Source organism: Aphis gossypii, chromosome 2 (assembly GCF_020184175.1).
Source record: "Aphis gossypii isolate Hap1 chromosome 2, ASM2018417v2, whole genome shotgun sequence".
NCBI classification, from domain to species: Eukaryota; Metazoa; Arthropoda; class Insecta; order Hemiptera; family Aphididae; genus Aphis; species Aphis gossypii.
Genome location: NC_065531.1, coordinates 23,679,222 through 23,702,186, shown reverse-complemented (window position 1 = coordinate 23,702,186; position 22,965 = coordinate 23,679,222). Strand labels below are relative to the sequence as shown.

The window sequence follows — 22,965 nt, the reverse complement described above, 5'->3', positions numbered from 1 at the left end:
TTAAATCCAAATGAAAAATTATTAGAATTACAGAATAAGTAATTATGTATAAACTGTGGATCCCCCCCCCAGAAAAATGTTGAAAATACGCCACTGCAATTGACAGAGAGGGTAAATGAGCTTATGTCAGAATTACAAATAATAAAATTTTTAATCAATCCTTCTTCTTCTCGACCTTCTCCTAGACGACGCATCTACCATTGACGAGTCGTCCTCTTCGTCGTCTTCTTCAGCGTCCGTGCTGTAGTCGTCGTCTTCGTCTTCTTCGGTACCGCGGACGCTACGTCTCCTTGTCCGACGACGACCAGACCGCGATCGGCCACGCCTCCTGCGACTCCTCGACCTTCGCCTCCTTGATCGACGACCACGTCTCAATGTTATAGAATCATTGATACTACTGGTTGACTGTCCAACGTCGTCCAAAGCTTCAGTAATACCACCGATGTTGTGTCTTTTTGGGGTTCTTTCACGTCGTTCTGCCGACACGATTACTGACGATTGCTTTGAATTTGCGCGTTTACCAGACATAATAAAATATTTGGTCCCAGAATTTAAAAATCAATTATAATAGACAGCACTCATTAAAAACATTTGTTAATTATTTTTTGTTTGAAACACTCTTGGAAAATAAACAACTGTAACGTATCCCCGTACGATGAACTAAATAAATACTAAATGCGGAGGTTGTATTTCAGCCAGCAACAATAAAATATTATTAAAATCCGCTCTGGATGTAACTTATAACTCATTGAATTAATTGATAATATATAATTTATAAAAGAATAACAAATAATTTTTAGTTTTTAATTGTTAATATGTGTTCGAGGACCACACAGACACTATGCACCATAGACCTAATAACTAGCTATGCACCCACCCCCCATCCAGCTAAACACAAGAATTATTCGTTCGTTTATTCTGGTTCTGATAACCAGGTATTTTTCACCGATGATAAGTGATAAGACGGATCATGCGTGGTAGCGTTCTCGCGTCCATGGACATGATACTACACCAATACACGGTAACTAACGTTGAACATACGTAATAACTAAATATTATAAAAGTTATTACTTAGGTATTACCTCGTATCCTTCAATAATACAATAGGCATTACAGTAATGCCATTACTGCATTAGATATTTATACGTTATTCGTCTTACGTTCTTCGTCGTCGTGGTCGTTCGTAGCAGACCGTTCGACGATAATATAAATAGTTAACAATAATATTATTATGGTTTTTCAAACACCGATCGCATCGTCCGGCCCGCAAAGGCGGTATCATCGTAAGCAGCTGTAATGACATTTCAAGAACACGTCGTCCCGACTCCGTCGAACAACGACACATCCACAATTGGCTGTCTGCACGGTCTGTCTACGTTCGCCAAGCTCTACACGCTCACCGTACTCGACGACTGTTTCTCACTGACGGACCTGCGCGCCGTGGTTGTACGAGCCCTGTACGACACACTGCACTTTGTCAGCTTCGACCGATTCCAAGTTGACATATTCAACTCGCTGGTGCTGTTCGAAAGTCTGCTGCTCGTCCTTTTGATATTCGTCTGGGGCAAGTACAGTGGTGACATCTACGAGCGCTTTCTGTCCACCGGTTGGTAACAGAATATTTTTCTTATTTTAAAACACTCACCGTGAATGGTGAAGTCTAGTAGATGATCATTTCAAATCTGTACCTTGTTACTTATCAAATGTCGTTTTTCCAGAAACTGTGGTTGATGAACTAAAAGAGGACGTATCCCAGTTGAAATTGCCTAAATCGTACACCCCACGCTTATAATGAGCGATAAATTGAAAAAATTTTTTCAAAAAAAAAAAGCTGATGTTAAGTTCAAAAGAGCAGGGCCCGGTCACCGTCTGGACGAAGGAACTGCCGCAGCCAAGACTGTGGCTAAACAAGGCGAGACGTCTCGTGTATGTAGAATTGAGCCTACCGATGAAGCCAAACAGGCAGCAGCTGCAGCCTTGGCCCGCTTTGAGAGTAAAAAGACTACTACCGGTCCTCTAAATATGTGAGTTTAATACCATACCATGCTAGACAGTCTATTTCAAGAATAATATTTAAATTATGTCTAAGTGAGTACATTTTTGGTTTTCAGTTCATTGGCTGCCATTAAATCGAGAGCTAGAAAAGAATTGGAAGCAGAAAGAAAAAACGTGAACCAAAACATAAATACATTTACATGTTCAGAAGAAGAAAATACGAGTGTTGAAGTCCCTGGACCATTAGCTACTAGTGGTATTTTTTTCCAGTGCCCGATGATAGGTTAGTTTTTATTTTGCAACAATTTATATTATTTTTTTATATAATTAATCAAATGGAGTGATAAAAAAATGTTTTATTGAAATTAATCATAGGTTTAGAAGTTTTGCCACAAGAAGAGTGGCATATAAAAATAGAAGAATTCATTAAAGAACAAATGAAAGATGATCCTATTCTACAATCAATTTTACTAATCCAAAACTGCAATCATAATAGATCCAAGGTAAAATAAAATCTCCAAACTAATACTGTAGCATTCATTAAGCCATTTTACTAATTATTTTCTTTTGAAAAGGTTGAAGAGTGTATTAAGTTGCTAGTGACATATGCAGAAAATATCATTAGAAATAAAGACGAAGAAAAATATCGTAAAATCAGATTAACTAATAAAACATTTGTCGAAAAGGTGTTGCCAATTAAAGGAGCCATTGAATTCTTAGAATCTATTGGTTTTGTTAAAAAAAAACTTATGTACCAAGAACAAGAAGAAGATTTTTTAATTTTTCCCGAAGAATGTTTGGATAATCTAGCCTCAGTGCAGACCACTGTGGACGACTTACAATCTGCAGAACGCATTCAATTAGTCTTGGATAGAAATGTTCAAGTTCTTTTACCATCACAAGCATCAACAAAAGTGTCATTACCTCCAGAGTTTTTCATTGTCTCTACTGCTGAAATAAAAGCAGAATATCAAAAAAGGTAAGTACAAATGCTTAGAACATATTATTTAGAATTAGAAGTTATACAAGCCAAGATAAGCAAAATATGCTTGAAAAATTATTAATTATATAAAAAAAATTCTAAAAAAAAAGAAGATCTTTTGTTAACTTGTTAGAATTTTTATATCTTATTGAAATGAACAAATAGTTAAGCAATTTTATTTTATTATTTTAATTTAATTTACAATATTTCCCTGGTAATTCCGAACACTGTTATTCAAATTGCCACATCAGTACTCACTAAGCTATTCTTTCATTTTATTTACACTCTAGGTGTTAGTAATGCAATAAGCATTTTGTGTATGGCTGTGCATATTGTTATCTTATTACCTTACGCTCCTGAGTCCTGGCCCATACAAATACTATTGTCAATTGTGTTTAAACAAATAAATTAAGTCAATAACTTATCAATGATATGATAGTATTTTGACCTATTAGCATAATATAATTTAAATGCACTTTGCACCAGTCATCAAATTAATATAAAACTGAGACAATGACAACAATGACGATGAATATCTTTGTAAAATTATATTAATATAAAGGTTAAGAAAAAAAATCAATTTTTGTAGAAAATAGCCTAAATATGCAGTTTTTATTCATGTTAAATTTTAGATTTTTAAACTCATCATTGTATAACTTTATAGAATTTATAGATTGGGAACAAATAGATCAATAAGTAACTCCTACATCTACTTCCATATCCTACATACTATATATGTATGATATATTATAATATATTTTTATTTTATTATCTTTTTTTAATGCAAATTTTAGTGTAAGAAATCTGTTACATAAACTTAGTAGATAAAATAAAATTATATAAGTACACCTTTAACATAATAAAAGTACTCTCAAATTAATTTTAATAATGAAGTATTTATTTAATAAAACAATAAAAAAAAATTGATCCACTTAGTTACAAGTATCCACATATTGAAAATTTCTTGTCAGTAAATTTATAAATTTTAATATTTAATACTATATTTAGATATTATTTACTTAGCCAGTATAACACCTGAAGAGATTGCCACACACATCTTATTTAAGTTGTTTAGTATAAGGAATTCTCGTTAAATATATTTTAATATTAAATTAAATTATTTTAAAAGTGATTTGGAGTCATTACCACAAAGTTATGTAGAAAAACAGTTTTACACTGGACAAACACAATATTTACAGTAGATTTACCAATTTGTTATAATTAGAAGAAAATAACTTTAACTATGGGATATTATTTATTATTTACATCATGACTTGCTAGATTGTATTTGTTAATAAATATATAAGAAAAAAACTTAAATATAGACAGTTATTTCTCATATGTTGTGAACATTTTTTAGTAAAACTATTGCTTTTTCTATTCAAAACTTTTTTCATTTAAAAAATTAAGTGTGAATTACAGTGTGAGCACGTGATGTCCTTTTAGTTTAATAATTAAGTAGTTTTATTCAATCAAAAAATAAAAATATACTCTAATATCAAATGTTAATATAATTTACTTGTTTGTTCAATTATAGGACTGAAAAACTGGAAAGTGAAATGATTCTAAAAACTAAAAATATGCGTATGAAGGAACAAAATAGATACAAATCAAATTACAAGTACTGTTTGATTCGAGTTAAATTTCCAGACTGTTTAATTTTACAGGTAAACTTGCCTTGTGTTGAATTTTTAATTGCCATTATTATATTTTGATTTTTCAATTAGGGAACGTTTGGTGTCAATGAGCACTTGTCTGATGTACTGGAATTTGTTAAAGAAAGTGTATTTGATGAACAGCGGCCATTCAAGCTGAGACTGTCTAGTGGAAGTACTTTTGATAACGAGCATGAAAATATGACATTAAGTGAATTGAACTTGGTGCCTACCACTGTTTTACTCTTTACTAATGATCCGCCTGAAAACAATGAGGAACATCCTTATTTAAAAGATGAGCTCATGGCATTGGTGCAGTAAACTGCATAAATATTAATTAAATACATTTTATTTTCAAATCAATTGTGATAAATTACAATAACCAATTTTATTTATTTTTTACTTACTATACTTGGGTACAATCAATGGATATATTTAATTAGTTTCTTTTTGACCTTGTTAATAAAATATAATTTATTTCATAATTTGTGATAAATAAAAAAGTTATGTATTACTTAAAATGTAACATTATTTTTCTGTTAATTTCTATTTTCTAGTGCTTAATCTCTACCAATCACATATCCTTAAACACACTGCATAGACATTATTATTGATTTTTGAACCTTTTGATAAAGTAAACATTAAATATTATATTTCTAATTTTCAAATTGTATTAAATTGTTGTTTGGAAATTAAGTATTATGTACATGTATGTTAAAATTTATTTTCAAAGATTACTCAGAAATTATTAAAATATATTATTATAATATTATGTATTATTATAGTAAAATAAATTAACAATTTATGAAAGTTTTCATATTTTTTCAACTTAATATTATAATTGTTGTACGGCTGTGAAAAACATAAAAATAAAAATAACAGCTAATTACCTTACAGTTATTATTAAACTAAAATGTATACTAGCAATATTTAGAATATTAACCATTGATCATTATAATTAAATAATTAGATGATAAATACAATTGAACACAATGAAAGTTGTCAGTTGAAAATTTGATATTTCTTAAACGCTAGTGTGACATCATAAATTAAAAATAGGTGTATACTATACAATATTCAAGGATCCTTCAATATGTTGGTGAAATCTTCTCGTATTAAGTCTGTCTGTTGTATACAATCAGTGTATTTAGTCTGACATTCGTCTATTAACATTGTTATCCTCTCTGATAGTTGATCAAACCGCTGTTTATTAAACTTTCCTTGATTGAACAATACTTCATTAGTTTCTTCCAAACCCATAATTTGTAGTTCAAGTTGATGCAAAGACTCTTCTAATTCTATTATTTCCATAGAATCGTTATCTATGTAATATTTTCTAAAAATTAACAATTTCTCATGAAATGTATTAAATGTAAACTTAATAATAAGCATGTAATAAGACATAAAATAATATACTTTGCTTCTTCCTCATTTAATGAATTTTTTTTAGTAAATAGTTCAGATAGATTTTCTTCCTCAATAATTTGTTCAAAATGCTTGCTCATCAGGCTATTGATCTGAGTTTTTAATGTAGTCAACAAATTTGTCACATTCCTTTTACTTTTTAAAAACGATATATCACCCATTATGTTCTTAAATTCTTCTGGACTACAAAAATTAATATTAAAATGTTTAATAGTGTACATAGGTAACCTAACCTATCTGAATAAATAATTATAATGTCAGTATAATATTAATTTATAAAAATTATATTTAATTTACCCAACACAATCACTAATTTCTTCAAATGTCTTATTGACAGCTTCGATAAATTTTGTATACCTGGGTGGATCCTTGGAGACTATTTCCTTAAACGCTACACTTATATTCATATGATCAGACAATGGGTGAATGTTTGAGTTTTGAACTTCATTTTGTGGTTCATCGGTCACCATTGGTTGGTGTACAGCTTTATTATCCATTTTAATATCTGGCTATAAAAAATTATGATAATATATAAATCACAATAATAATAGTATCGTATGCAGATGTGTAATTATTGATATTGATAGTAATAATTGTGACATACACACAAAAGTATAATGAAACAGTTTTGAAGGATAAATAAAATATCATGTGGCTTTCTAGTTAAAGGTAGGTTAAAATTAAATTGATGTTGAACAAAGACATTCATAGAAATGTTTAAACATATAGTTACACAGCTCAAAAATCCAATGTTGGTCCGACCTAAATGGTCAGGACCATTTAGACAGCTTTAGATACCTACTACTTTAAGCCATGGTTAGGAATTAAGCTTTTTCTTACTTATGGTTAGAAACCAACTACATTTGTCACATCAGTGGCAGATACGAGGGGGGGCGATGGGGGCTAACCTAACCCCTCCTTGGGCTGTATTTTTTATTTTTTATATTATAAGTTATAATATTGGGCTGGAACTCACTGAAAGCCAATGTTTCACTTATGAAAATCCACCCCCCCCCCTTGGGTAACTTCTGGATCCGCTACTGTGTCACATTCGTATGAGACTTCGATTTATTTATAGTTCGTTTTAAGTTCAAAGTAAAAATCATGCGTATTAAACAATGAAAACAAACGAAGTTCTAAAAAACTAAGCATTCAATTTTTTCGAAATATTAACAGATTATGAACTCGTTTCAATAGTTTTTATTACTTACTTCTATTGCCAGAACTCCAGGTAAAAAACGTTACGTCGGTTAATACACAGCTACAACTATTAATTTTTGGTCGTAACTCAAAGCTCGTAACTTCAGAAACAGCAAATACACAAATTTTAGACAACAATTATTAACGACAAAGACAAAAACCGTTCGAAATTCGAATCCTTATCACGAAACGAACATACGCCATACGCGATGTTTTAACGGAATTATCACAGAATATTCTGTAGAATTATTATCAATACTTGTTGACTTCTTGTTATCGTTATTAATTGACAAGAAATTATAGATTAAATATAATAGTTTAAGACGTCTTAACTCTAAAATAGTAAAGTCCAGACAGTCCAGTGGTAATGTATTGTTATGTTATGTCCTAAAGTTTTTACAATTTACATAACTCTTCGAGTTTAACAAAAGTATAATATAGATACCTAAAGATATCTTAAATCGTAAATTATACAATAATACTTAATAGTACTGGTTTGTCATTAATCCTCGTATTGTATATATGATGAAATATAAAATAACCATTTCGTCATAGATTTATAGCTATAATTTAAAAAAAATAAATAAAATAATATATTATAATGGCTAAATTTAGCCATGGTAATATGGATATGCGAGATTTATTTTATTTATTGAAATATATCTTAAATCCTGATTGTACCTTAATTAATTTTATAAATCGTAGCAACACTGATCAAAATACTTATGACCCGCGAAGATAAGACTATAAAGTATGAAGAGTTCAAAGTAGAAGAAATTTAGTAACTAATAACTTCAGTCATAGTGTCTCAGTTATTTAGTGTAGAAACGCATATTTTCTATACATTATTATAATCTCGACATCTTGTATTACCGACATTTCATGTTTTTACGGTTATTTTAATTATAAATTATTTATCATAATACTATTTGATTAATTTTCCTCAAATTTGAGACGTTTTTTTATAGGTATTTAACATAATAAGTAATTATTATTATTTAATTTTAATTTTTTGGTTTAAACTCAACCACCAGTAAGTCTTATCAACTAATAACTTAAAAAACTTTTGGAGTTTCAACCACACCCTTTTCCTAATCATTATTTACGTATGACTTAAATACTTACCATCAGACAATCCTAATAATCCTATTTTGCATGTTTTTGACTGAGCGGAACGATGAATTTATTGATTTTATAATGATGTGTTATTTTCTGTGTCAACAGAGTTTTGAAACTGTTTACTAAATAAGTGTTTTTATATTAACTGAAAGCTTGAGGGTGGTATCTAGTAGCCAATTGTGTATGAGAGTATTTTGAATATGTATTCCCAAATCCCAATACGTTTCAAAATATTTAAATAATTTAATAAAACAAAATAAAATATTAAAATCTAGAAAAACAAAAACCTAACCAAATTTTGAAAGTTGTTTGTAACTCTTTAGAACGAATATCTGTTGATATTTACATGTTTAACCAATTATCATTTTTTTTACTAGGTATAATTTTCAAAATATTTTGAATATTTTGAACTATTTATAGAAATTTAATATTATTGATTTTGATTTTTTTTTTTAAATTTCGAAAAGAAAACACTAGATCAAAAAGCTTAACAATTTATTTAAAGGCTTTTCACAAGTTGTTATTATGCATATTAAAAATATTTAAATTACATAGTTGTTTTTAATGATTCGAAGTTATTTTTGACAAAATTCTTAACAATTACAAAAATCAGAATTATTTTGTAGTTAAAAATTTATAAAATGTATAATTTTTATAGCTAAGACCTGAAAATTTAATATATTGTGTATCATAAATATTTAAGCTTATAAACAAAATATATGACAACATAAGATATTTAATTGAAAAATTATGATTTTACAAATTTTTTTCACATTACCTAATTATTACTTAAAATGTCACATTTTTTATCAAAAAGTGATATCACTTGTAAATAATATATCTCAATTTTATTTTAGGTAATTTAAATACAAGTATCATGGGAGGAAAATTTAAATTTTCAATTGATCGAGGTGGTACTTTTACAGACATTTATGCTAAATGTCCAAATGGAAAAGTTCATGTTATGAAACTTTTATCAGTTGATCCAATAAATTATTCAGATGCCCCTCGTGAAGGCATAAGAAGAATATTAGAAACAGTAAAAATCTTTTACAGCATAAAAAAACAGATTATCTTAAAAAAATATTTTCATTTTTCTAGGAAACTGGAAAAAGTATGCCACAAAGTGAGCCTATTGATAGTAGTTACATAGAATGGATTCGAATGGGTACAACTGTTGCAACAAATGCTCTTCTAGAACGAAAAGGTGAACGTATGGCTTTGTTGATAACTCGTGGTTTCAAAGATTTATTACACATTGGCAATCAAGCTCGTCCAAAAATATTTGATTTAGTAAGAATTTTAGAACAATGATAAATCATAATTCTGTCTTATACCTAATATAAATAAATAATGTATCTTAGGAAATTGTAACACCAGATGTGTTATATGAAGAAGTTATGGAAATAGATTGTAGAGTAATTAATTTAAAGTGTGAAAAATGTGATCAGCTAACTCCAATTTGGGATGATAAGCCAATTGTCCAAGGTGTGACTGGTGAAGATATTCTAATTTTAAAACAAATTGATGAAACTGCACTAAAAAATGACTTAATATCTTTAAGATCTAAAGGAATTAAAAGTATTGCTGTTGCTCTAATGCATTCTTACACGTAAATAAAATTTATACATATTTTTTTTTTAGTACAAAGTAGGTAATTATTTCTTGTTTTTCTGTGTTTATACATTTACTGACCAATGAAAGATTTGTTTAAAAATTAATAATAATAATATTAACTTTTATTATAATGTATACCTAAACCTATTTGTTTTTAATTTATATGTAGTTATAATGAACATGAGCGTACTGTTGGAAGAATAGCTAAAGAAGTTGGTTTTGAACATGTATCTTTGTCTCATGAAGTAATGCCTATGGTAAAAATTGTACCTCGGGGGTATACAGCTTGTGCAGATGCTTATTTGACGCCACATATAAAAAAATATATTGAAGTAAATTTTAATTATTGGCATTTTGTATACAAATTAATAGAATTAAAATAATATCATGCTTAGGGATTTGCTTCAGGATTTAAAGATAATTTAAAAGATGTTAATATATTATTTATGCAAAGTGATGGTGGACTAACGCCAATGAATAGGTATAAAATGTGATCAATTTTAAGTGTCAAGTGCTGCACATTAAAACAATTATTTTTAAAAAATTGTTTAGTTTCAACGGTTCGAGAGCTATTTTATCAGGTCCGGCAGGTGGTGTGGTTGGATACACAGTGACTACTCCTTATAAACCTGTTATAGGCTTTGACATGGGTGGTACATCAACCGATGTTAGTCGTTATGATGGAGCATTTGAGCATGTTTTTGAATCAATAACTGCTGGTGTCACAATTCAAGCCCCTCAAGTAAAAATATTATTCATATGTTAAATATACTATATTTTTATTCAAGTTATTTTATTTAGAAATTTTTTTTTTCTTTGTTTACTAGCTGGATATAAATACTGTTGCAGCTGGTGGCGGTAGCAGATTATTTTTTAGATCAGGATTATTTATTGTTGGACCTGAGAGTGCTGGGGCTCATCCAGGACCAACATGTTATAGAAAAGGAGGTCCATTAACTGTCACTGATGCTAATCTAGTTCTTGGTAGATTGTTACCTGAATACTTTCCTTCAATATTTGGTAAAACTGAAGACATGCCATTAAACAAAGAAGCATCCTTAAAAGAATTTGAAGCCTTGACTATTGAAGTATAATATATTAAATAAGTTGGAAAATTGTTTTCTACATATAATTTAATATCTGGATGCAGGTTAATAACTTTGTAAGACTTCAATCTGGAAGTTCAAATCTAATGACCCTCGAAGAAGTTGCAATGGGATTCATTAGAGTTGCAAATGAATCAATGTGTCGTCCAATTAGAGCTCTAACTCAGGTGAATTTCAATTAAATAATGTTATTATTATTGATTTTATACTTTATATACTTATTAATAGGCAAGAGGTTATGATACTAGACAGCACACATTAGCTTGTTTTGGAGGAGCTGGTGGACAGCATGCTTGTGCTATTGCACGTTCCTTAGGAATTGGTCGAGTTGTTATTCATAAATATGCTGGCATTCTATCTGCCTATGGTATGGCATGTGCTGATGTTGTTCACGAGGTTCAAGAGCCTTGTGCATTAACATATGACATTGGTAAGATGTTTGTCTAGCTTATAACAGAAATAGCAAATCATTCTGTCATTCATGTCAACTAATTTGATGGCTTTTTTAAAAAACTTAAAAAATGCCTACATCACTACATCCATGACTTGAATAATTAAAAATAAGTTAAACATCAGTTTAAAAAATAATTTAAATATATTAAACACTAGCGTATTATACATTAAACATATTTCGAATCAGTGTTTATTTGTCTTTTTTTGAATAGTTAAGCGTGACACTAACTTTACTTTTTTTTTAATTAAGTATACTTCTTACCTTGTGAGTTTTCTTATAACACGGCTTACCTTATCAATACACTGTAAATATTTATTTAAAATTATTTAAATTTAGTAAAGTCTATATAAAAATTAATTTTCAACGTAAGGCATAAGTATGTTAGTATCAAGCTTAATGTATAATATTTACTATTTACTGTAGATATTTAATTAATTAATAAAAATTATTATTTTTATTACTAGAAAACTTTGAATATTTAAATGAACGAATCATTAAATTGAATTCAAAATGTATCAATGAACTTAAAAAACAAGGATTCTCAGATAATCAACTACACACTGAACCATTTTTACATCTACGATATGAAGGTACAGATTGTGCTCTTATGTGTTCAGCCAGTTATAATGGCATAGTTAAATCGAGTTTGGTTTATGAAGATTTTTTAAATGGATTTCTTACAAGGTTTGTATGCTGTTTTCCAATATTTATAATTATTTAAATTTGAAATATGTTGTAGATACCAAAAGGAATTTGGATTTATTCTATCTGGGCGTAAAATATATGTTGATGATATTCGTGTAAGAGGCATTGGTAAAACATTGTTAAATATTGACAATGAAGAAGTAAAAACTAATGAACCACCACAAATTGAATCAGTAAGCATTTTTAAAGCTTTTAATGCCTTTAAAAATGAAAATAAAATTCTATTAAAATTAACTTTATATTTTAGGTCAAACAAATATATTTTGAAGACATGGGTTATATAGATTGTAATATTTACCTATTTAGCAAGCTAAATAAAGGGCATATAATTAATGGTCCAGCAGTCATAATGGATAAATTGAGTACAATATTAGTCGAGCCTAAGTGCAAAGCTATAATAAGTAAATCTGGCGATATTGGTAAGTATTTAATTGTATTGTTTTTGTGGTATGTTGTTTATTTTAACATGCATTTTTTTTAGAAATTGAAGTTAACTGTGATGAACTTTCTAAAATTGGGGTTGAACTTGAACCAATTCAATTAAGTATTTTTTCTCATAGATTCATGAGTATTGCTGAACAAATGGGAAGGTAAAAATTATTTTTTAATCTAGTAATCTTTATAATTAAACAAATTGATATGCAAAAAAATCCTTAAAATATGTTTCTAAGAATACTATATGCTACAAAATATGCACTTTAAAGTAGAATAGAATTAAAAATAAAACATTTTATTTTATTTGAAATGATAATAATTATTTTTATATTTATTATGTGATACATCTTAGTATTTAAAAAAATTTAAATTTAATCAAAAAATACTAAATACAATAATTTTTAATATTGAACTTTAATATTACAATGTTTTAAATAATTTACTATAATAAATACCCATCTATTTACAAATCTGCTCCCTGATTATCAGTACTTAAAATTATATTAAACATTTTAGAATACTTCAAAGAACATCAATATCTACTAACATCAAAGAACGTTTAGATTTTTCATGTGCCTTATTTGGTCCAGATGGTGGATTAGTATCAAATGCACCTCATATTCCTGTGCATCTAGGTGCTATGCAAGAAGCTGTTCAATATCAAGTAATTTTTTACTTATTTATCTAGTAACTTTCCAATTCAACATAGTAATATATTACATAATTTTATTAGATTAAATCAGTTGGTAATGAGATCAAAGAGGGTGATGTGATTCTCAGTAATCATCCAAAAGCAGGTGGCTCTCATTTGCCCGATTTGACTGTTATAACACCTGTGTTTTATCCGTATGTAAATCTGTTTAAGTATTTTATTAAACTGTTTAAAGTTTTTATTTTAATATGTATACAGTGGACAAATAAAACCTGTCTTTTATGCTGCAAGTCGGGGACACCATGCAGATATTGGGGGTATAACACCAGGATCAATGCCACCACATTCTAAATCATTGTCAGAAGAAGGAGCCCAATTTAAAAGTTTCTTTTTAGTTCGTAGAGGACGTTTCTGTGAGGAAGAAGTTACCAATGCTCTTATGGCTCCTGCATCATTACCTGGATCTTCTGGAACTAGAAACCTCAAGGATAATTTATCAGATTTGAAAGCACAAATCGCAGCAAATCAAAAAGTAGTTTTATATTTTAATATTATTTTAATTAAATAGTTTTGTTTATAATAGTATATTTTACCTTAGGGTATTTACTTGGTGACTGAACTCATAAATTCTTATGGATTAGATGTTGTTCAAGCATACATGGACCATATACAAAAAAATGCAGAAATTTCAGTGAGAGATATGTTGAAAAACATTGGTAATGCTAATTTTTCGGCTTGTAGATTAAAAACATTGGAATCAGTTGATTATTTGGATGATGGATCCACTATAAAACTTTCAGTTCAAATAAATGTTCAAAATGGAGAAGCTATATTTGATTTTAGGTAATTTTTAGTATTTTACTATCATCTTAAACTTCAATGTTCTGTTATTTAATTATTATTTTTTATAGTGGAACTAGTTATGAAGTTTGGGGCAATTGTAATGCTCCAAAAGCTATTACATTATCAGCATTAATATATTGCTTGAGAAGTATGATTGGTTACGATATACCATTAAACCAAGTAATTTTCATTTTTACCATTTTAAAAATTCTGTTAAATTAATTATTTCCTTTTATTTTTCTAGGGTTGCCTAAAACCCATCACAGCGATCATTCCTTCTGGAACTATACTTGATCCATCAGAGAATGCTGCCGTTGTTGGTGGTAATGTATTAACTTCACAACGTGTTGTTGATGTCGTGTTAAAAGCATTTGGTGCTGCTGCAGATAGTCAAGGTTGCATGAATAATATAACATTTGGCCAAGATGATTGGGGTTACTATGAAACTGTTGCTGGTGGTGCAGGAGCTGTAAGTCCTAAAACTAAAGTGTCATTTTCTGAATACTGCATCTTAATAAAGCATTATTAAATATTAATTATTATAGGGGCCTACATGGATTGGTCGTAGTGGAGTTCATACTCACATGACAAATACTCGTATTACAGATCCTGAAATATTAGAAAAACGTTATCCTGTATTTTTAACTACATTTACATTACGTGAAAATTCTGGGGGTAACGGCAAATATTGTGGTGGCGATGGTGTTGTAAGAGAATTACAGTTTAGATCTCCAGTAACTTTGTCAATACTGACAGAAAGGCGATCTTTTGCTCCTAATGGAATCAAAGGTAAAAATATACATTATTTAATATTTTTGCTACATATAAGATACGAACATCCTTTTTTTTTTTAAAAGATGAATATTATTTGTTTGTATAAAACATGTATTTAAATAAAATAAAATCTTTTACAGGTGGTGAAAATGGGAAAAAAGGTGAAAATCTATTAATAAGACGTGATGGCAGAAAAATTAGACTAGGTGCTAAGACTGCAGTCAACATTAATCCAGGTGTAAGGTTTTTGATAACTGATACAAATAATATATTTAGTATGTTATGGAATATATTACTCTCTCACTTCATATTGTATTTATTTTAGGACACATTTTTGTTATTAACCCCTGGTGGTGGTGGATACGGATTGCCATCTAATGATCACAACACGACTGCGAAGAACCCTATTTGTTGCTCAACTTTAGAACGTGGATCCGGGTATAACTACCGCATGCTGCAAGAATCGGCTTAAAAGCAAAAATAGTTTTATAATTAATTATTCTTAAATATTTAAATTTGAAATCAAAATCATGAAACTTAATAACTTATTTTCATTGTTACCAAAATACTTTTTAAAACATTAAAATATATATATGATGGAATGAGATACAAATGATACAATTGAATATTATATTATTTTTATACTAATACAAATAATACAATAATTATATAATTGTGTTTTATTTTATAGTTTATTTAAATGATAGTTAACTATTGTTAACAATATTAATGTAAATTGGTCTATTCAATGTGATATTAATTAATTCATGCTTGATTTTGTTATAACCCAATATTATTAGCATTGAAATTATTATAAAAATATAGGTATTGGTGTTATTTTTGATTTTTTTGTTCTATCTTTTTATTTATTAAGTCTCATACAGATTAAATCTTATTTAATTATATTTTTATAATAAAAATAAAATTTTAAATATTTATTTAATGAAATGAAAAAAAAAATGGAAGGTAATCTTTACTTTGTTGTAATATTTCCTAAAATAATAACAGTATATACTGTAGGAAAACAGAATATATAAATATACTTACAAGGTTTATATAAATGTCAAACCTACAAATTCAGAAATATAAAATATAAATTAAAACATTATGTTATAAAAAAGAATGAGTAAAACTAATGAAATAAATAAGTTAAAATAAAAACAATATTTTTGAAAAATCATACACCTAATATAGTGTTAAATAATTATTTATTGTAAATAACAGATGGGGGTATTTGCAGAAATATACAATATATAACATAAATATACAATGGAACCTCGATAACTCATCAATGTAAGGGAGAGGCCAAGGCATTCCTTCGAGTTATCATAAGTTTGACTTATAAAGGTTTTAGTTATCGAGATTCCACTGTACTTTAATTTAACAAATGAGATAAAACTGATTTATTTTTCAAATTGTATTTCTAGCTGTTTAAGACAAAAAGTAATATTTTAATAGTTTAAATAAAAATTTTAAATATAAAATATTTTATATGATTATTATTTAAAAAAAGGTTCAAGTAGTATCATATCCATAATGAGAAATTCTTTCTATGACATTTATAGTGCATTAGCCTTAGTGTGTCTAATTGATAAATAGTTATCAAAATGATTTAGAATTTCGATTACCTATAATGTTTATATGATCGTATTATAATAAAATGGGTTAATCTGATCAACTAATTTTAATAGTTATTAGTTACACCATAGCTGATAATATAATACTATAATAATATTATTTTAGTTAAATTTTAGAACCTAATGTTCAATTTCAATGGTTGGTGTTTTTTCAAAAATGTTTTATTTATACATTGAGATTGAATCATTAGAATAAATTAAAATGTACTTAAAACAGAGTATATTATTGTACGACTTAAAAACACTACGTTAATCCTGGAGATTTCATGAGATTTTTAATTTCTTTGTACTACGTCATTATAACGCACAGTTGTGTAAAATAAATGCATAAAACATATAACAAATTCTTTAATATGATAATTTAAATAATTTAAAATTTAACGCCATAACTGTTCTAGGTTGCCTACCGTGGTCCATGATTCACAGTTGTAGTAGTCTATTTAGTATTTTAGTACCTATTTACTTTAGTCGACAAAGACCAGTCGTTGAGTCGCGTTGAGTACAATTTCTAACGTCGGAACTTGTCAGTGATAGTATTTTAGTATTTATTCAAATTTCAAAGTAAGTGTACATTGTATTTTTATATGATAAATTATTAAAATATCGCTCAATTAGGTACAAATTCATTTAAGTTATCACTATCACTGCGTATTTATTATTTTATTAATATTTCAAAAAGTCAAGAACGATGGTGCAATCTGCAATCACAATAAATTGGTTGCTCAGGCCTCGGACTTCCGTTTCGAAGTTACGGCCATTTTAGGTTTAATGTTTATCATTTATTTTATCTCGGTTGTTATTACGACCAAAGTGTATTTTAAATACACCTTGATTACGACTTCTATTTTTTATAAAAATTCAGTTGCAGATAATTATTGATAACACTTAAACACTTATTTGTCTTATTTATACTCCATAGTCTATTTCTATCATTTCTAGTACATAGTCCGGAATTCCAGATTCACAGTCAATACTCAATAGTCATCATGATATAATACATTTTATTAAGTATATCATTATAGTCATCACTCATCACCAACTACTCGTAACTTGTGTTATGTTATTTACCAAACTATAAAATAATTAACTGACAATACTTTATACTTCGGAAGTTAAGAGTTATTATTCACTAACATAGTCGGCTTATATTACTAAATATATTTTAAGATATTATTATATTTATATTAGTATATTACCATAAATAAAAAAAAAAAATAAATAAATAGTAAGTATTTATAATCAATGATATTTCTAACAAAATAATTTATTTTACTAGGTTTTAGTAATACAGTAGAATTAATTGTTGTCAAAAACATATCATTTAAAAATTTCATAGTACCTAACTAAAAATCTAAAAATGACAAACATATTTTTAATTAATAGATTATTTTTTCAAATTTGGACAAAATTAGATATTAAACATAGAATAATGATTTTAGTTATTCCGTGTATTTTAAAAATATAATTTATGGGTACTTAACACTTAACGTCATGAACTAAGAACCTACCTTCTTAGTTCATGCTTAACGTATATTATATTATTATATTTTTTACATAGGTACCTACCTATACATATAAAATAACGAACTACTAATTAGGAACCTGAAATTAAATTTTCAAGTTTTTTGACAGCCAAAATTTTATAGTAAACCTCATTGACTCATATTATAATAGTAAATAGTAATATAGTACCCTAGGACCTAGAACGAGAGGGTCCGTACTCCATTTTCCTCCACTTTCCCTATTCTTAATACATGATTCTAAATAATAATTGTCCATACGGGCATACAGCAGTTTAAACTTTAATCATTTGGATAATAGGTATATTGGCATTATTATTTTTAAGAAACGGTTTACGGTTAGGTACTAGGTAGGTAGTTACATTTAAAATTTTGATAAAAATCGTCAAAAAAATCAAAATTGCATTTTTTGATAGGTAAAAATGTATCAAGATATTAACATTAATAGCTAAGTAAGCATAGTAGGATTGAAATATTAATAGAAGTTTCCTCGTAAGTCGTCTTTCAAAAAACCTAAATATCTCAAAAATACAAATCAACATTTTTTTTTAGTCATTTCTAGTTCAAATTCAATGAAAATGAATATTTAAATGAAAAATAATGATTTTAGTTACTTAAAACTTGTTGTTAAAATGATAGGTACTACATTCGCATGTGTTGTCATTGTCTTACAAACATACAACATGGTCACATATTCACATGGTAAATTTATTATGTCCAATGTTATATTGTTATATATTATGTAATATGTACCTATTTTACGAACTACGGAGAAAATATACATTATGAGTGTAGTGACTCTTAATGTTTATATTAATTATACTATTATACATTTATAGTTTATACTACACATAACACATATGACATAATTATATATTAATTTTAAGCTATTGCCTATTTATACCACAGCCTATTCACACCGTTCTACACCTACGCTACATCGATATTGATTGTTGACTCAAAATGTAATACCTAACATTGTTACATTGATAAATTATATGAATATAATATAATATATTTATTTAAAATAATAATATTATATACTATTATAATAATTAATCATAAAATAAATGTAATTTTTTCGGCAAAACTCAATTTAATACATCGTATTAGGTATACCTACTTGTAAATTATTATTATTATTTATTACTAGTCTACAAAAATATTTCGTAAAATAATAAAATATTTAATATACTTATTACTTACTAATTTTGCTAACAGATACAGACCTTCTCCGTTCAAAACCGTTTTTTGCATGCAATGATTTATCATTAAATTCTAATTTAACACATTCATACAGTGACTTATTCAATGATGAGATACACTCTTTACACTTATTGAACAGTAGAGTGGCTACCTATTTACTCACTTATGTTATTTGTTTTTACTTATTTATTATAGTTCAAAATTTTCATTTTTCATTATTTTTTTTACAGATGAAGTTTTTGTTCTTCACAGTTTTACTACTACTGTATGTTGGCCATTGTATGTCAGCTAATATATTAGCATTTTTACCTACATTTGCTAGAAGTCACTATGGTGGTTTCCAACCACTGTTGAAGGAACTAGCTGTAAGAGGTCATAATGTAACAGTTTTATCGCATTTTCCTCTAAAAAATCCGCCACCAAACTATCACCATATTGATGTTTCAATAAAAGAAAGACAAGATAATAGTAATTATTAATTGATTTTCTTAGTTTCATAAATTTATACATAGTAATTTATATTTTTATTTCTAGATTTTAGCATGTTATCTATAGCACCATACTTAAAATCATTGATTATCCCTATTGGAACTTTGTTTTTTGCAAGTCAATTTACATTAGAAACATTGAACAATATAAAAGTTAAAGAATTTATTCATTCAGATGGCTATCAGTTTGATGTTGTAATTTTTGAAAACTTTCAACATGAATGCTTTGTGTCAATGAGCCATAAATTTGGTGCTCATGCTATTCAACTATTCCCAGCTACACCAACTGCTTTTCCCTCACAATGGTATAGTCAACCTTTTAATCCTTCTTACATTCCAGATCCTAATTCTGGGTACAAAGATCATATGACTTTATTTGAACGAACTATAAATTTTCTTGTAACATGCCTCCAATTTTTTTTGTTTCCTATATTTTATATGCCCAAACAAAATGAAATCATGTTGAAACATTTCAATTATACTGGTTCGGAATCTAGACCATCGTTGGAAGAAATGATGAAAAATATTTCATTAACACTAATAAACACACACTTTACTTTAGGAACACCCAGGCCGCTTGTTCCAAGTTTTATAGAAGTTGCTGGAATGCATTTAAAGCCTTCTTCTAAACTACCTAAAGTAACATTTATTATAAACTATTATTGCTCACCAATTAATTAATTTATATTTTTAATATTTTTAGGACTTACAAGAGCTTATGGATAACTCACCTGATGGTGTTGTGTATTTTAGTTTTGGATCTGTTGTCAAAGGTAGTCATTTGCCCATGTATCAAGTAGAAATGTTCTTGCGTCAATTAAGTCAAATAAAGCAAAAAGTCTTATGGAAATGGGAATCTGATAATTTACCAGAATTGCCACCTAATGTAGTAGTTAGAAAATGGTTTCCACAAGTTGACATTCTTGGACATCCTAATTGTGTGCTTTTTATTACTCATGGAGGTATACACAGTGTTGAAGAGGCAGTTTACTATGGAGTTCCAATGTTAGCTATATCCATTTTTGGTGATCAACTGTATAATTCGATAATGATGGAATCTAGAGGAGCTGCTATACGATTAAAATATACGGAACTTACTGAAAAACGTTTTGGATATAGTTTACAAGAAATTCTTAGTAATACATCGTAAGTAAATTTTATTAATAGGGTACTATTATTAAAGTATCAAAATACCTTTGACTGATTGATTGTTTTATATATATATCAGGTACAAAGAAAATGCAATTAAATTGTGTAAAATATTTCATGATCAACCAATAAAACCGTTAGATAAAGCAGTTTACTGGATTGAATATGTTATACGCCATAATGGTGCTCATCATCTAAAAACTGCTGGAAACAAACTTAATTGGTTCCAGTTTTTATCTATTGATGTAATGTTTGTGCTCATAATTACTATATTTTTCTTTTTTCTTTTTTCTTTTTATGCCATCAAATTTATTTACAAATTTGTCACTGAATTTCGCAAGTACAATATAGAAACTGATGATGATAAAAAAGACAATTAAATGGTAAACAATTGTAGTTAATGTTTGAGTAAGATAATATTTAATTATAAATTCAACTTTTATGACAATATTGATTGTAATTTTAATTAAATATTATTATATGCAGGTTAGTAACTATAATTATTTTGGTGTTTTCTCCGTAGATGTTAATTTATAAAATGTCATCATTGGTAGACTTCTTTTATTGCGCATCTCATAAAAAAAAAAAAATTCAACATACATCAGCATAAACTACAGGCTTGTTGTAATTTAAATACTTCAGATTGTTTGTTTTTAAAATAAAGTTTAAAAAATATGTTAATTTAACTCTGCATATATAAGCAAAAAGAATATTTGATATTATGTGTTCTATACATATACATATTATGTGAAATATGAAAAATCAAAAAAATCAAAAAATTAAGTTAACACCTTTATTCAATGTTTTTTTTTTTTTTTATATATATATATATACTTAATAAAGCTATCTATTTTTTATTTTAGTTTGATGAATTTGAAAATTTTATTATTTTAATAATTTGTATTTATAAATTGAATTTTATTTATTAATAATTTATAACTATAAAGTATAAACTTACTAAATAATTTACTAGAATAGATAATTGCCTTTAACAAATAGTTTTGTTTAAGTTTAATTGAGCTTATTAATTTAAATTGTTAAATGAGTTTCTATTTATATAAATTTAATAGGTTTGTATCTTTGCTTTTTTTTTATATAGATGTAAATTGTAGAGAAAAAATCAATTAATAGATAAATAGATCAATTCTATAGGTATTACATTTCTGCAAAGGTGGGCATTAACTAGTTAAAAAGTTAATTTTTTTTTTAACTTTTTAACTTAACTAGTTTAATTTACTGTTTAAATAACTTAGCTTTTCATTATTGATTTAAAAATATTCATCAAGTTAAAAGCATTTTGAAATTTTTCGTTTGTACATAAAAATTACTATATTAGAATAAAATAAAAATATCCAATAGCACAAACTAATGTATAAATTATATAATTTTATAGTTGTGTATAATATATACATGATAATATTATGCCGTTCTATACTTATACACAATATTATGAATTTAAATAGCATTCACTCTTTATGTTATTTACATACTAATTTAAAAAAATAGATCAACTTTTTTTAAACTGAGTCAAATTAATATTTTTTTCCATATTAACTTTTAACTTATCAAGTTAAATTTATAATTTATTAACTGCTAACTTTTAACTTATCGATATTATATCCTCTTAACTTAACTTAACTTGAGTTAATTATTTTCATTAATTTACCCACCTTTGCATTTCTATGTCTGTTAGATGATACTATAATATTGTGTAATTGTGCTACATGTAATGAATGAATTTATGAATTTCTGTTTCGTGAAATGGATCAAAATATCAAATAGATGAGACATGTACTTAATAAAAATGTATTTGGGACAAACATGGCAATATATGGATTTTAGGGTATGAAATTTACTTGTAAATACTAAATTACTAATTTGTACTACAGTATTTTGATCATAATTTGGTATAAATAAACACATTTTACTTATGCTTTTAAAGTTTTGAATATAATATGAAAAAAAAATAATTCATAGATCATACCACAATTTAACAAAATATA

At 27.3% G+C, this 22,965-nt stretch overlaps 4 protein-coding genes across 8 annotated transcripts; 3 read left to right on the top strand and 1 right to left on the bottom strand.

Annotated features, from left to right (window-relative positions):
* The first annotated feature begins 995 nt into the window (after positions 1-995).
* LOC114130698 (UBX domain-containing protein 6) lies at positions 996-5,158 on the top strand. Its single transcript, XM_027995727.2, has 7 exons — positions 996-1,606; positions 1,719-2,024; positions 2,112-2,278; positions 2,371-2,498; positions 2,571-2,974; positions 4,515-4,644; positions 4,705-5,158. Exons 2-7 carry the CDS (start codon positions 1,792-1,794, stop codon positions 4,951-4,953), a joined length of 1,311 nt encoding a protein of 436 aa, XP_027851528.1. The 5' UTR covers positions 996-1,606; positions 1,719-1,791; the 3' UTR covers positions 4,954-5,158.
* LOC114130680 (uncharacterized) lies at positions 5,118-7,434 on the bottom strand. 2 transcript variants are annotated; one of them, XM_027995704.2, is made up of 4 exons: positions 7,269-7,434; positions 6,415-6,566; positions 6,049-6,240; positions 5,118-5,968 (listed from the first exon to the last, which is right to left on the bottom strand). In XM_027995704.2, the coding sequence occupies exons 2-4, from the start codon at positions 6,552-6,554 to the stop codon at positions 5,710-5,712; spliced, it is 591 nt and encodes a 196-aa protein (XP_027851505.1). In that variant the 5' UTR covers positions 6,555-6,566; positions 7,269-7,434; the 3' UTR covers positions 5,118-5,709. The 2 variants fall into 2 exon arrangements, with proteins under 2 accessions (XP_027851505.1, XP_027851504.1); XM_027995703.2 differs by having other exon boundaries at positions 6,355-6,566; positions 7,269-7,433.
* Positions 7,435-7,515: 81 nt separating this feature from the next.
* Positions 7,516-15,806, top strand: LOC114130679 (5-oxoprolinase). 2 transcript variants are annotated; one of them, XM_027995701.2, is made up of 23 exons: positions 7,516-7,621; positions 9,234-9,415; positions 9,478-9,669; positions 9,741-9,988; positions 10,163-10,325; positions 10,389-10,474; positions 10,546-10,735; positions 10,821-11,081; positions 11,144-11,266; positions 11,328-11,529; positions 12,018-12,237; positions 12,293-12,431; positions 12,506-12,677; positions 12,740-12,848; positions 13,210-13,357; positions 13,427-13,539; positions 13,604-13,877; positions 13,944-14,188; positions 14,257-14,368; positions 14,433-14,657; positions 14,734-14,977; positions 15,103-15,200; positions 15,288-15,806. In XM_027995701.2, the coding sequence occupies exons 2-23, from the start codon at positions 9,254-9,256 to the stop codon at positions 15,432-15,434; spliced, it is 3,873 nt and encodes a 1,290-aa protein (XP_027851502.2). In that variant the 5' UTR covers positions 7,516-7,621; positions 9,234-9,253; the 3' UTR covers positions 15,435-15,806. The 2 variants fall into 2 exon arrangements, with proteins under 2 accessions (XP_027851502.2, XP_050055401.1); XM_050199444.1 differs by lacking the exon at positions 7,516-7,621 and adding an exon at positions 8,021-8,225.
* Positions 15,807-16,999: 1,193 nt separating this feature from the next.
* Positions 17,000-22,903, top strand: LOC114130710 (UDP-glucosyltransferase 2). 3 transcript variants are annotated; one of them, XM_027995739.2, is made up of 5 exons: positions 17,000-17,160; positions 19,556-19,793; positions 19,860-20,452; positions 20,517-20,959; positions 21,042-22,903. In XM_027995739.2, the coding sequence occupies exons 2-5, from the start codon at positions 19,556-19,558 to the stop codon at positions 21,340-21,342; spliced, it is 1,575 nt and encodes a 524-aa protein (XP_027851540.2). In that variant the 5' UTR covers positions 17,000-17,160; the 3' UTR covers positions 21,343-22,903. The 3 variants fall into 3 exon arrangements, with proteins under 3 accessions (XP_027851540.2, XP_050057118.1, XP_050057117.1); XM_050201161.1 differs by lacking the exon at positions 17,000-17,160 and adding an exon at positions 17,468-17,607; XM_050201160.1 differs by lacking the exon at positions 17,000-17,160 and adding an exon at positions 17,678-17,824.
* The last annotated feature ends 62 nt before the right edge of the window (positions 22,904-22,965 follow it).

Bases quoted from the DNA above. Each gene is read 5' to 3' on its own strand.
- LOC114130698 (XM_027995727.2), top strand. From the start codon at position 1,792: ATGAGCGATAAATTGAAAAAATTTTTTCAAAAAAAAAAAGCTGATGTT. The intron at 2,499-2,570 runs GTAAAATAAAAT...TCTTTTGAAAAG, and splicing joins GCAATCATAATAGATCCAAG to GTTGAAGAGTGTATTAAGTT. The intron at 2,975-4,514 runs GTAAGTACAAAT...GTTCAATTATAG, and splicing joins AAAGCAGAATATCAAAAAAG to GACTGAAAAACTGGAAAGTG.
- LOC114130680 (XM_027995703.2), bottom strand. From the start codon at position 6,554: ATGGATAATAAAGCTGTACACCAACCAATGGTGACCGATGAACCACAA. The intron at 6,241-6,354 runs GTAAATTAAATA...TAATTTTTGTAG, and splicing joins GAAATTAGTGATTGTGTTGG to TCCAGAAGAATTTAAGAACA. The intron at 5,969-6,048 runs GTATATTATTTT...GTTAATTTTTAG, and splicing joins TTAAATGAGGAAGAAGCAAA to AAAATATTACATAGATAACG.
- LOC114130679 (XM_027995701.2), top strand. From the start codon at position 9,254: ATGGGAGGAAAATTTAAATTTTCAATTGATCGAGGTGGTACTTTTACA. The intron at 11,530-12,017 runs GTAAGATGTTTG...TTTTATTACTAG, and splicing joins TGCATTAACATATGACATTG to AAAACTTTGAATATTTAAAT. The intron at 15,201-15,287 runs GTAAGGTTTTTG...TATTTATTTTAG, and splicing joins CAGTCAACATTAATCCAGGT to GACACATTTTTGTTATTAAC.
- LOC114130710 (XM_027995739.2), top strand. From the start codon at position 19,556: ATGAAGTTTTTGTTCTTCACAGTTTTACTACTACTGTATGTTGGCCAT. The intron at 19,794-19,859 runs GTAATTATTAAT...TTTTATTTCTAG, and splicing joins AAAAGAAAGACAAGATAATA to ATTTTAGCATGTTATCTATA. The intron at 20,453-20,516 runs GTAACATTTATT...TAATATTTTTAG, and splicing joins CTTCTTCTAAACTACCTAAA to GACTTACAAGAGCTTATGGA.